The sequence below is a fragment of the Eublepharis macularius genome, chromosome 1 (assembly GCF_028583425.1).
Source record: "Eublepharis macularius isolate TG4126 chromosome 1, MPM_Emac_v1.0, whole genome shotgun sequence".
Classification (NCBI taxonomy): Eukaryota; Metazoa; Chordata; class Lepidosauria; order Squamata; family Eublepharidae; genus Eublepharis; species Eublepharis macularius.
Genome location: NC_072790.1, coordinates 77,468,966 through 77,481,710, shown reverse-complemented (window position 1 = coordinate 77,481,710; position 12,745 = coordinate 77,468,966). Strand labels below are relative to the sequence as shown.

The 12,745-nt window shown below is 38.3% G+C and overlaps 1 protein-coding gene across 3 annotated transcripts in view; it reads right to left on the bottom strand.

Annotated features, from left to right (window-relative positions):
• Window positions 1-1,037: 1,037 nt before the first annotated feature.
• The window catches only part of TTK (TTK protein kinase), a 77,190-nt gene continuing 65,482 nt past the window's right edge, over window positions 1,038-12,745 (bottom strand). For all 3 annotated transcript variants that reach the window (XM_054983136.1, XM_054983129.1, XM_054983144.1), the window contains exons 19-22: window positions 5,220-5,396; window positions 4,022-4,112; window positions 3,401-3,492; window positions 1,038-1,616 (exon numbers count right to left, since the gene is read on the bottom strand). In XM_054983136.1, coding sequence (XP_054839111.1) covers window positions 1,545-1,616; window positions 3,401-3,492; window positions 4,022-4,112; window positions 5,220-5,396 — 432 coding nt within the window. In that variant the 3' untranslated portion in view covers window positions 1,038-1,544. The remainder of the gene's footprint in view (window positions 1,617-3,400; window positions 3,493-4,021; window positions 4,113-5,219; window positions 5,397-12,745) is intronic.

Genomic DNA, 12,745 nt, shown 5'->3' with positions numbered 1-12,745 from the left:
GCAATATTTTTGAGAAATACTGACACATCCTCTCCGTACCCATCCACCCCTGTATTTTGAAGATGTAGAAGCTGAACACACTCGTGCTTACCGAAGATCAAGAATGAACTCTAGTGACAACAACAATGGAAAACTGATCATGTTGACATTTACTAATGAGTTTCATCTGTGTCATGATTACCATATCTTTCATGAGATTGGACCACATGATTTTTCTTCCTATTTACAAATCACCTACAGCTGCAGTCTCTATGTGTAAGCATGCAACTTTATTGAGAACGTCAAGGCTGGATACACAGAGTTCTGTGCAAGATGACCCAACTGCTTATCTTCCTTCAGCGCTAACAATGACTTTTTCTTCTGAATAACGGTGCTGGAGACTTTATGTGAACCTGTAATGTGTAAATGTTTCCTTCAAAAAATAATGTGTTCCAGTTTCTGCTCTGTTCCAACAGATGCAGATGTCACACAAATTTTGGAGGATGTGCCAGAAATCACTGATAACCTAGATGTTAACAGCAGCATAGTGCTATTCCCTGTTATCTGAAGACGTATTAGTTAACGTCCAAACTGGCATGGTTAAACTATGTTTTTAAAGCTTAAAAAGCACAAAGAGGGGAGGAAAAGCTTTGTGCCCTCTTCAAGGATGCAAGCGAAGGGAGCGTATGGCTCTTCTGCACCGTCAAACTGCAGCCATCCAGATTCCATTCTGCTTCTCATGATCTCCAGAGTTCCACACGTGAAAGGGAGTCATATGATGCAGAACTGAATTTTCTCTAGCTTTTCCTGCACACATACCACAACTTTTTAAAAGCTGTTGTTAAGTCGGCTTTATGGCTTCTTATATGCTTGCAGAATTCTTACTCTGGTTGTGCTTCTCCTCTCCCACCCTGTTCCTTTTTCCTGACAGCCATCCAGATACCGCTAGAAGTTCATAAGAACACAAATGTGACTTATCAACTTTACTATAGAGAGAAATAAGTCCATAGAATTTATACTTCTGACAAGATAGGATTTCCAACTATTTACACTATAAATTTTATTTTGTTTACAATGTTATTTTTTATCAGCATATTATAAATCAAAACCTGAAAATTTCCAGGGCAACATAAAAGAGTTATATATCAATTTACTTGCTTTTATTTACATACATATGCATATCAGTGTCCTCTGCAAAGTTCTTTGGAGCTATACTGGATAGGGAAAATATTAAATTATCCAGATTAACAAATGACAAATTCTAGAGGCTTGCAGTTTGGAATGGACTAGTTACAATGTTTCCCCCCCACTATTTTAAGAGTTACAGCAAGAGACCCTCTACATTTTTCATCTTTAAAACCCATTACATTACATATTACAGTTCAAAGATTAGATCAATGGCCCGTTCTGTTTCACAACAAAGTTGACTTGCAAGTAACAGACAAGCATTTTTTCTGAACCACGGACATTACACCAATTTTAAGAGACAAAATCAATTAATTTAAACAAGATCAATGCCTAGCATTTAGCATATTTTCATTACAATTTACATATCACTTTTCGCTCTATGATTTACCAGAGTTTGCAAAAGCAGATACATCCAAACCTTCGCCATTGCTGCATTGTTCATATAAAGTCTGAAATTTTAAACAGCAAAATAGATTATCAGACACTAGTACTTTCTTCAAAACATCTTTGGAATGAAGCTTTTGGCTCAACTCCTTCATCTTCATCCCCAACTAAAGCCCGAGTACAATTATTTGCACTTGCACATATAAACTGTGCTTCTTTCTCAACGTTATCCTGGCTTGTTGATTCTATTCACAGTCTGCCCCACTGTTGAAATTTAGATAAGCTAAGTGGATAGGGATTTTTTTTTGCTTATGAAAATGGGTAATACAACAGAGATATGGATGTAGTGATGTAAAATTTCTGTTCTGTCAAAATCATGGAGAATGTTTTTCCGTTGTTCCGTAAATGTTTACACAAGATCTAAAACCTTTTGTGGAAAAATATTATTATACTGTCTATTATCCATCAAGTCACATCTTGCGTGATAGATCCCATGAAGACAAGTCAAAGCCCAATATACCTATTCTAAAGCCTAAAACAGGGATGAACAGATTGCAAACACTGGACCTCTGAGTATTTTACTTTAGCATTGTCATCTGATTTGATTTGTTGTACCATGTTTCTTGGAAGAGTGAGCAATTCAAGTCTCTTCCCTCATACCATGCAGCTCCTTATTTCTGGATATATACAGTTGCATGCACACAATATAGATTCCCCACCTCTACACCTTTTGAGTAGTAGTAGAGGATGAATGTAACAGATCAGAAAATGTACTGCTGAAAGGGGACACAAGGAGGTGGATCTTAAATATACTGTCCTTTATGTTTCTTTGCAACATTTCCCTGATGCCATTAATGTGGATCTACTTAGGAGAGAGACCTTTTGGATCTATAAATTAAATACTTTTATACCAAATGGCTTAAATATCACCTCTGATTTCTCATGTTTCCTGTAATGACTGCATCCCAGGTCAATTTCCCTTTAAGGGGCTTTTCCCTTTTGTCTGCCAGCTGTAAGTGAGTGAGTGAGTACTTATTGACTGCTTGTAACAGCATTGTCATGCAGCCTTTGCTCGACTCAGCACTGGACGTTATGTTACTGAGGGGTTAAGTGCAAGTGAGTAATTATGGGGCTTGTGCAATGAATGTTTTGTTACTGTATTATAAATGGAGTGTGGACCAAGGGCTTAACTGCAAGTGAGTAATTATGGGATTTGTGCAATGAATGTTTTGTTACTGTATTATGAATGGATGGTATACTAAGTTTAATTATCTATAACTTTGCACAAGGTCAAAAGTGGATGAAGGATACGTTGGAGTGCACATATACCATCTTTGAGAAAGGGATTCCAGAAACGGGACTCTGCACTGGTTTCCCGTCAGGTGGATAATTCTACACGATTTATGACCTACAGTGCCTTCCTGGCCAGCTATATTGTTGCATTAAATTGCACTGGACTGAGTTATTCTGTTTATGGATTCATGTATTTAGCTATGTAGCTGTGGTTATGGACTATTTGTTATACCAGCACTGAGCACTATTGGATCTTGTCACAAAGACTGTATGGATTAATATAACTTTGCATTGTGAATGGATTTTGAATATTGTATGAATTGCATGTAATCTGGCAAATTGTAATTGTATTGAATAATTGTACTGAATATATGAGTGTTCACTTTTGAAGTGGGTGTCGTTAGGTGGTCCTGAATTCTTTTGTTAACTTACTCTGTCAGGACTCTCCAGTTTCTGTTACCAAAATGGAAGTTGGTCACTTCTATATTCTCTATTAAGTACCAAATGCATATTACAAATATGAAGTTACTTATACTAGAGGTACTAATTTACTTACCCTAGCAGCTCTAGTAATAGAGTTAGGAGAGTTCAGGCCAATAAGATGACCAAGAATACGCTTCATTTCCTCTGTGGTTCCTTTTGTATCACCTAGAGGTTTATTTAAGGTTAATGTAACAAAAATTTAAAATACGTATTTCCTGCCTTCTCTTAAAAAGATAAATAAATCTTGAGGCCTACAAATATTACCACCAGTAAACAAAAAATGGCATAACAAATAAAACACAATAATATACTCTCATCACAGAAACCCAATTTGATGCCCTCAGAAAAGTGCTATATACCAAATGCCGCTTGAAATAAAACTGCCTTTCAGGTTATGTGTACAGCAAGTGGAACAGTATCTTTTTACACCGTCAGGCATTCTGTTCCTGAATGTAGGGGCCACAAACAGAAATGGTTTGGGATGATAGTGGTGACATGTGACCCACTCAAATAGAGGGCTCATCTTGGAGAAGGTGCGCAGAAGATCTCAGTTCCCATCTGGATTCATAACAAAAAGAGGTTGTCATTCAGATTTTAAAAACTCCTGATCAGCCCACATACCACTTTTGTACACAACATTCTTGTGAAGGTAGACAAACTGCAGTATTAATTTCATAATAGATATTGAACTTACTTGTTTGTGAATTGGCTTGAATATGCACATAAGGATGAATCAACAATTCAGAGACAGATATTCTTTGCTTAGGATTTCTTACTAAACAGCGCTGGGGAAAAGTTACGGGGGGGAAAATTAGAATGTTTAGTATTTAAGAATATATGCACGTGTTCTTAATATATCTACAAATAACTTGATTTTTTAAGGAGATATTTTAAGGAGAACAAGTATACCTCTTGAACTAAATCTGTATTCCATTTATCTAGTTAATTTCTACAACAAGACTTACTGTGCAGATTTAAAGGGGAACTGTTATCTAAATAATTAAGTCACTGTTAGATCTCTCATATGCACATGTAGATCCATTAAAGTTGGTCCTCTTTCACAAATATATTGGGCATTAGTAGTGGTAGATACTCTTAACAGAGGTAGGCTAAAGTATAATAAAATGTAGTTACTCTATTGCCTTTAAAATGGCAAGATGTATATTACTACTGGAACAGACCTTGCAGAGTTCAAAAATCTGTCATTAGCAGAACAGCAAGGCATTATCTGAGAATAATAAATAATGGCTAAATTCAACTTTCCTGCCTCTTAGACACTTCCGCTATAGTATATATTATTGCCAAGATAGATGGAAAATTGGTATGGAATACTAGATCACATTTGGGCACAGATTCGCTTTCTGGAATTGGGAGTTTTATTTAGATCTACAATTTTATAATGACATGAAATGGTACTGAATTATAAAAATCAGCTACTGCAGCTTTAGTCAACCACTTCAGAAAGAGTTCTTACCATCTTAGACATTTCCCTACTGACAGAAAACAAATCATGGAGAAGGGCTGTACTTGAGGGGAGGGGAAAGAGTCAGCATAGGCTGGAGTCTCCAATGGGTAGTTTGTGAGCTGCTGCAAAGCAGATCATGCATCCCCTAGAAGACCCAGCTTTTATTTCACAGGATTTTTCTCTGATAGCTTCAATTCTCTACTCTTCCTAGACCATGTTCCATCTGTAGGACAGAACAAAACTTGGTAACATGCTGGGTGGGGAGTAGCTCATGATATTTTCATCACTCAGAATTTGCTCTCATTAAAGAAAAGGTTTGGAGACTCCTGACATAGATCATTTTGTTTCTATCCATAAATGATTAAAAACTCAGAAATTAAGTCACATTTATGAATTCATGGCAACCATTCTGTCCTTATACAATTACCTTTAAGACATCCTGGAGGTCTTTTTCTGCAATATCGGGAAATGCTATTTCATAACTAGGGTCAATTATAGCATGAAGTTTTGTGATATGATTTTTTATGTGTTGAAATGGAGTTCTCCCATAAGTCATACAATATAAAATGCATCCCAATGACCAGACATCATTTTTGGGGCAGATCTAAAAAAAAAAAAAAAGGTTCCACAGACAATTAGCACTATCACTCACTGTTACAGAATATCACCTACCTGATGCCACAGAATATCACTTACTCGCTAACCGACAGGGCTCCTCCAAGTAAATAAGAACCACTAGCCAAAACTATACCTCGCCAAGAGGTTCAAAGGAAAAGTCACTCACGATTTTTAGAAACTATTTTGTTTTATATATATATATATATATATATATATATATATATATATATATATATATATATATATATATATATATATCAAGTGCATAAGTGCTAATAGTGCTTAATAAATATATAGTAATAGACATTAAACGTCATCTCACACTACATAAATCTAATAACCTTACCAACCTTACCTCATATAGTCTATCCAACAATAAATATCTGTAAATAGATTACAAAAATATTATCACAATAAATAAGACTACAAAAATACTTTTATACAAATAGAAGTCCAAGTGGTGGAAAGTCCTTTAGTTTCTCCATGAAGAATTCACTTCAATAGGGTAAGACTGGTAAGTATCCATAGTTTTATGTAACATAGCCTTGTAAATTATTTTGTGCTTCTTGTTTGATTTTTAGGTCGTTGTTGTTTCTATGACCTCTGAATCAATATGACTACTAGAGTCTACTGGCAAGCCAAAGGAGAGCACTAGAGCCAAATACTACACCTATAAGCCAACGGGTTTTGCCAGCATAGTTTGTGCAATGTCATCAATCAGCCCAAGACTTTAGAGTTTCAGTATTGGGAGCAGCAGATAGTATAACACAGGGGGATAGCCAACAAAAATTATTACAATTGGAATCTCAGTGGATTTTTTGTCTAAACAGCTTATATCCTAATCGTTTGAATAATGAAAGAGACAATTCTTGCTTTCTGTAGAGGGGTCCTTTACTTTACAATATGTTAAGAATGTGTCTATATAGTTAAGGTTGAGGCTGCTTTAAATATGGAAACTTAAACAGACTGGTTGTAAATGCTTCATTATGACATCGATCCATCAGTACAAACCAACATGGTGATGAACCACTGTAGTCTTTGGAAGCAGTGAGTATATGACCAATTGATTATGAACTGTAAAAAAGGAGAACATTTCAGTATAATTGTAAATCTTTATTACAGATAATTGACAATGTATTGAAGCCTGTGAAGAAGTTGCATATGAAACAGGAGTGGATTTTTGAAACTATGCTGGCAAAACCCATTAGCTTTTAGGTGCAGTATTTGGATCTAGTGCTCTCCTTTGGCTTTCCAGAAGACTCTAGTAGTCATCTTGATTCAGAGCTCATAAAAACAACAACAACCTAAAAATCAAACAAGAGACACAAAATAATTTACAAGGCTATGTTATGTAAAACTATGGGAACTTATCAGTCTTACCCTATTTATTTATTTATTTATTTAATTAATTCGATTTGTATTCCACCCTCCCCGCACCAGCAGGATTCCAATTAATAGAATAATATAAAATACAGTATCTTTAAAACCAATAAAACATCTTAAATATCCTACTGAAGTGGATTCTTCATGGAGAAACTAAAGGACTTTCCACCACTTGGACTTTTATTTGTATAAAAGTATTTTTGTAGTGAGGGAAAACTCTCATTCCTGGATACCTTGGTCATCCGCAAAGCAAACTTTCAGTTAGGTCACAAGGTCTACAGGAAACCAACTCACACTGATCGGTACTTACACAAAAACTCCAATCACCACCCCCGACAGAAAAGAGGCATAATGAAAACATTAGTGGATCGTGCAAGACGGATATGTGAGCCGCGCTTTCTCAATGAGGAAATTAATCATCTAAACCACGCACTTCAGGCAAATGGCTACTCCAGAAATGAAATCCGAAGAGCAATCAAACCCAGGATGAATCTAACAACCAAGGAAAAACAGTCACCTACAGGAAAAGTGTTTTTGCCATATATCAAAGGAATTACTGATCAGATGGGAAAGCTTATGGGAAAGCATAACCTTCAAGCAGTATTCAGACCCACCCGAAAAATACAACAGATGCTACGATCAGCAAAAGACAGCAGAGACCCCCTCACCTCTGCAGGAGTATACCGTATACCCTGCAGCTGTGGACAAGTTTACATCGGGACCACAAAGCGTAGCATCCAGACAAGAATAAAAGAACATGAAAGACACTGCAGACTTGGACAGCCTGAAAAATCAGCAGTGGCTGAACATAGCCTAACTCAAACAGGGCACAGTATCTTATTCCAGGACACCAAAATACTGGACAACACTTCCAACTACTTTGTCAGACTGCACAGGGAAGCCATTGAAATTCACAAGCATAAGCAAAACTTCAACAGGAAAGAAGAAACCTTAAGAATGAACAGAGCATGGGCTCCAGTTCTGAAAAACACCAGGCCAACAAAACACTCCACACCCGACAATAGCCCTGCAGAGAAGATTAGCACATCAAGCACCAATCCATATGCAAAAGAACCTCCTCAGGATACAGTGAAGCCTCCCTCCATTAGCATTCCACACCCTGGGAAACTCTTACAGAATGACTCAGCTCAACCCCACCCCTCCTGAGTAGATACAAATGACCTACATCTTTTCCACACTGTGACACTGAGAGATCTCTGTCTTTTGGTGCTACACCTCTGAAGATGCCAGCCACAGCTGCTGGCGAAACGTCAGGAACTACAATGCCAAGACCACGGCAATACAGCCCGGAAAACCCCCAACAACCATATTTTTGTAGTCTTATTTATTGTTATAAAATTTTTGTAATTTATTTATTGTATTTACAGATATTTATTGTTGGATAGACTATATGAAGTTGGTTGGTAAGGTTATTAGATTTATGTAACGTGAGATGAAGTTTAATGTATATTACTATATATTTATTAAGCACTATTAGCACGTACGCACTTTAGAGATACATATAAAAAACAAAATTTCTAAAAATCACAAGTGACTTTTCCTTTGAACCTCTGGGTGAGGTATAATTTGGCTACAGAACATCACTTAGGCAATAAGAAGAGGGCACATTATAAAACTTGATCAATGACACACCTCTTGTGATAATAATACATATTGCCCAAGGACGAAAGTTAGCTGTCGGGACAAATTAATTTACTCACAGGAAGTCAGAGGAATATATATAATTATAAAACAATATTAGAAATGAAAAGCCATTTGACAGGATCATTATGTTTAAGACAAACAAGTTACAATGCGTAGAACATGAAGTCCCTAACGGATGTAGCGATGAAGCACCCAATACAAAACAATGTTCTCTCATTGCCAGTGAACTGTGAACTATCAACCTATTTCACTAGATTATTTGTATTTAAGCCTGCCTAGTCCCAACAACTCAGTCTTTACAATTACACTGATTTACACCAACTCCAGTAGGATCTAGTCAGCTTCAGTGAACATGTACAGAGTTTATATACTGAATGCACAGTGTAGCAAGATACTCCAGTGAAATGGATCTCTGGTGTTAAAATGAGAATTCTCAGGACATTAAAGCAAGTACTTTAATTGCAGGTATTTAAAATTAGGAATCATTTGGGGGTCCCAGGAGTGTTTGCAATTAAATTTGGATTCCTTCTGTTTATAATGGCGCTTATCTTGGAAGTTTGGGAATAGGAAACTGTTTTAACTGTCCAGGCCCCTGAAAACCTCCCTGGCATCCTCAATTTGCTTGGAGTCACGGACACCTGATGCTGGGGCTCTTTGACTTCAGTTTCTTCCTGCACTTGCAGGGAGAATGAAGAATTTCCCATTTAGAAGATCCTGCCCAATGTGGGCTTTGGTATTCTACTTCTCTGGCCGTCGTCACACAGGCTTTTATTTAGCGCTAAAATGGCGCTATTTCCCAGCAAACACCCACCTTATTCCAACACTGTAGCGATTTTCTCTCTTCTGCTTTGTGCTTGATAGTTGCGCTATTTTGTGCCTCAGTGTGAATGCCTCACATCAATGTATTTCGCCTCGCAACGTCCTATGCCCTCCCTTCAATCCCAGAATCCATTTCTTCCTGCAACTCCCCTTTTTTTATTTTATTATGTCCTTATAACGCCATAGCGACATAACACAATGCAAACTTCTGCTGAAGTAAAAATGACTCAGTCGCCATGGCAGAGTCTTCAGCGATGGCGATCATGTCAGACAGGGAGTTTTCCGCGGGCAAAGGGCTATTTATATAATTTCAAAGTTGGAAAAACAAAAGGGTCATAATGTTTTGCTCTAACGGAATGTTTATATGCTGTTATTCCGTTATAGCGGAATTAAACGCCAGAATAATAAAAAAAAGGGGGGAGGAGCTGCTTCTGCGCGGTTAGAGAGAACAGAACAGAGTGCTTCAGTGTGGACAGCTGGTGGCGCGAAGAGCCGTTAGGTGACCCAAAGAAACGTTACTGTGCTGATAACAGGTAGGACACTATATGCTGTAAATTTAATGGAAGAGATGCCCGTGTGACGACGGCCTCTATCCAGGGAATGTATCTTTTCTTACGCATGGCATTCTTAAATCGACAGCTGAATGAATGATGCCATTTTGGTAGTCTCCCCACCCCCTTTACTGCTCCATAGGCAAGTTTGGCCCCCTAGGAACTGAGCTTGCTAGCTTCTGCCATCGTCCCTCTGGACTGGACCTGGGAGCTCCTCTATTGAAATACAAATAGCATTAGATGGAAGGGAGGATGCTTGCTGCTAAAACTAGTTGGTTTCTCTTCCTCTGGATTGGTTTCTTCCTAGCAGTGGGGCCCTTGTACCTGGAACAAGACGGAAAGTACTCAAAGCTTGAAGATGTGGATATACAGCACCTTTAAAAGAACTTTCTTCTTGGACTGCCCAAAACTGCACAGCTCTCTTTTCATCAATATCCAGCTACAACTCAGTAAAGAAATCTCTTCAAGGTTGGAGGAAAAATGATTTCACATTGATGAACATGGCTTTGCTTATTTTTGCCTCTGTGCAAGATCCATGGATAGTTTTTTTCTTTATATGATGGTTTATTTCAGCTGCAGTAAATATTCCAGGAGCGTCTAGAGACTTTGACAGTAACAAGTTGCAGAGGTCCAGGATTTCATCTATAAATGGAGCACTCTGCTTCTGTATCTGGTAATCTGGCCTATTACCAGCCACACTGTGACAACATTCTTCCCATTTCTAACTAATCACAAAAATGGGAAAGGGAAGAAGAGGGAATGAGGAATACCTCAGCTGTCTTTGTGTTGGAGAGACAACAGTATGTGAGCCACTTTAGTTGTATAAGTATTAGCATGGGGCATGTTTAATCCATTTGAACTCTAGGGGGCACTCTAATTATTACTCTCTATTGTTGAGAATCGATTGAATACTTCTGTTACCCCTGTACCTACTGCGCTTCCTTTTTGTGGGTAAGTTAGTTATTGTATCCTGAAGAGATCTAGCTAATGCTTTTTGCAAATCCTGTTGTAAACATTATTGAACACAACTGGTACAGTGTAGGACTGGATTATTTCCCCAGCTTTGTTAATTTTTATCCTCAAACACCAATGCTGAATCTATACTCATTCAGTGGAGGCAATTCTGGCTCTACAACTTGTGTGGTGCTTCCTTATGGAGCCGATTGGTAGTCACAACTTATTTGTTTATTTAAAAAGCTAGAAGGAGCAGCTAATCACATTTATGATGTCCCTTTCCTTCACAAAAAAACCAACAAGTCAGTGTTCTGTTTAACATCAAAATAAGAAAAAGGAAGAACTGGGAACAAACAACCACCACAGGTTTGTGTGTTTTTCATTACTACCACAATAACTCAGCCAACTAAACTCACAGAGCTAGACCAACATACGTGCGTGATTAGGAAGGCCAAGTAATGATTCTGTTAATTCATTCTTTGAAAAAATTACTGGAAGAAAACTTGATTTGTCTTTGGCTTAACCTCCTTGCCAAAACAGCAAAATCAAGTATTTCCTCTCTCTAATGCAATAAAGAGCTTCTTTATCAAGAGAAAACAGATAACACTTGCTACATACAAAGAAGGTGACTCATACTAGGGTGTGACTGTCATATCACAGAAGAGTCAGTCAGAATATTTGACTTTACAATCAAGGCCATGAACCTCAGTCACAAGCTCATTCAATGGCCTTGGGTAAGCCACTGTTCTCAGCCTCAGTTCCACATGCACAGTATGGGGATCATAATACTGGACATAATACTGGAAATCCAGGAAATCTGGATCTGAGTTTTAGGGAAATAAACAAACAAAAAATCCGAGTTCCCTGAAATCCAGGTAAGATTCTCTAATCTGGTTTGGCAAAATTAGAGAATCCTGGATTTATTCGGCCAGAGACTGAATAACCTATCCTTCCAGGAGCTAGCTGGGGATCTGGAGGGGGGAGGGGTTATTTTTCAAGCAAACTCCATCAAATTTGCCAGAAATCTATTCCTGGCTGTCCTCTAAAGACCACCCAAATTTCAGGAAGATTGGATCTCAGAGTCCAATTCTATGGGCCCCTGAACAAGGTGCTCCCAGTCACTTACAATTGTTTTCTATAACAAAAAAAATCAAATGTGACTTCTGCTGCAGAAACACACTGGAGCAGGATGCCATGGTCAAGGCACACTCCCAAATGCAAGGTCAAAGCGCAGAAAGCCCAACAGAATAAAACTGACATCACCCATAAATCCCAAGTGCCTCCTGAGGAAGCTGTTGTTTCCTATGGCGGGAAAGTTTCCAAACTGGCTCCCAGGCAGAAACACACATGGGAAGGCTGCCACTGGCCAGAGACACACTTCCAAATGCAAGTTCAACCCAGAAGAAGCCTAACACAGAGCCAAACTGAAGTAAGGGAATGGAACCCCCCCCGCCCCCCCCCTGGAACCAAAACAAAATAAGACCAACATCAAACCAGAGATTCATGTCAAAACAGAGACTTCCATCCAAATCAAACTGAAGCAAGGGACACTATTGCAACTTAGTCCAACTGATCCAGTGTTACTCACAGAAGCCAGGCAGTTCTTGTACAGATAGGCCACTCAACTTCTCCCTCTCTGCCTCATTCCCCCTTCCTCTGACCTCTGCCTCAATCCCTGTCCCTCTTCCCCATCCCCTCTTGGGAAAAAAGTGGAAGAAGCCCAGGAAGGAGGCAGTCTAAGGCTGAAGACTTCTGAATAAACCTGAATTTATCCAGGGGTCTGGATTCAGAATTCTCTCATTTAATTCAGGAAAGCTGGATTTAGCAAGATCAGCAAAAATCTGCCTTTTTTTCCTGAATCCCGGACCCAGAGTGCACATTTCAATATGGGACTAACTTACAGAATTCTTGCAATGACAAAAAAAGTGGATATGAAGAACTCTGGATACTCTGAAGTGATATT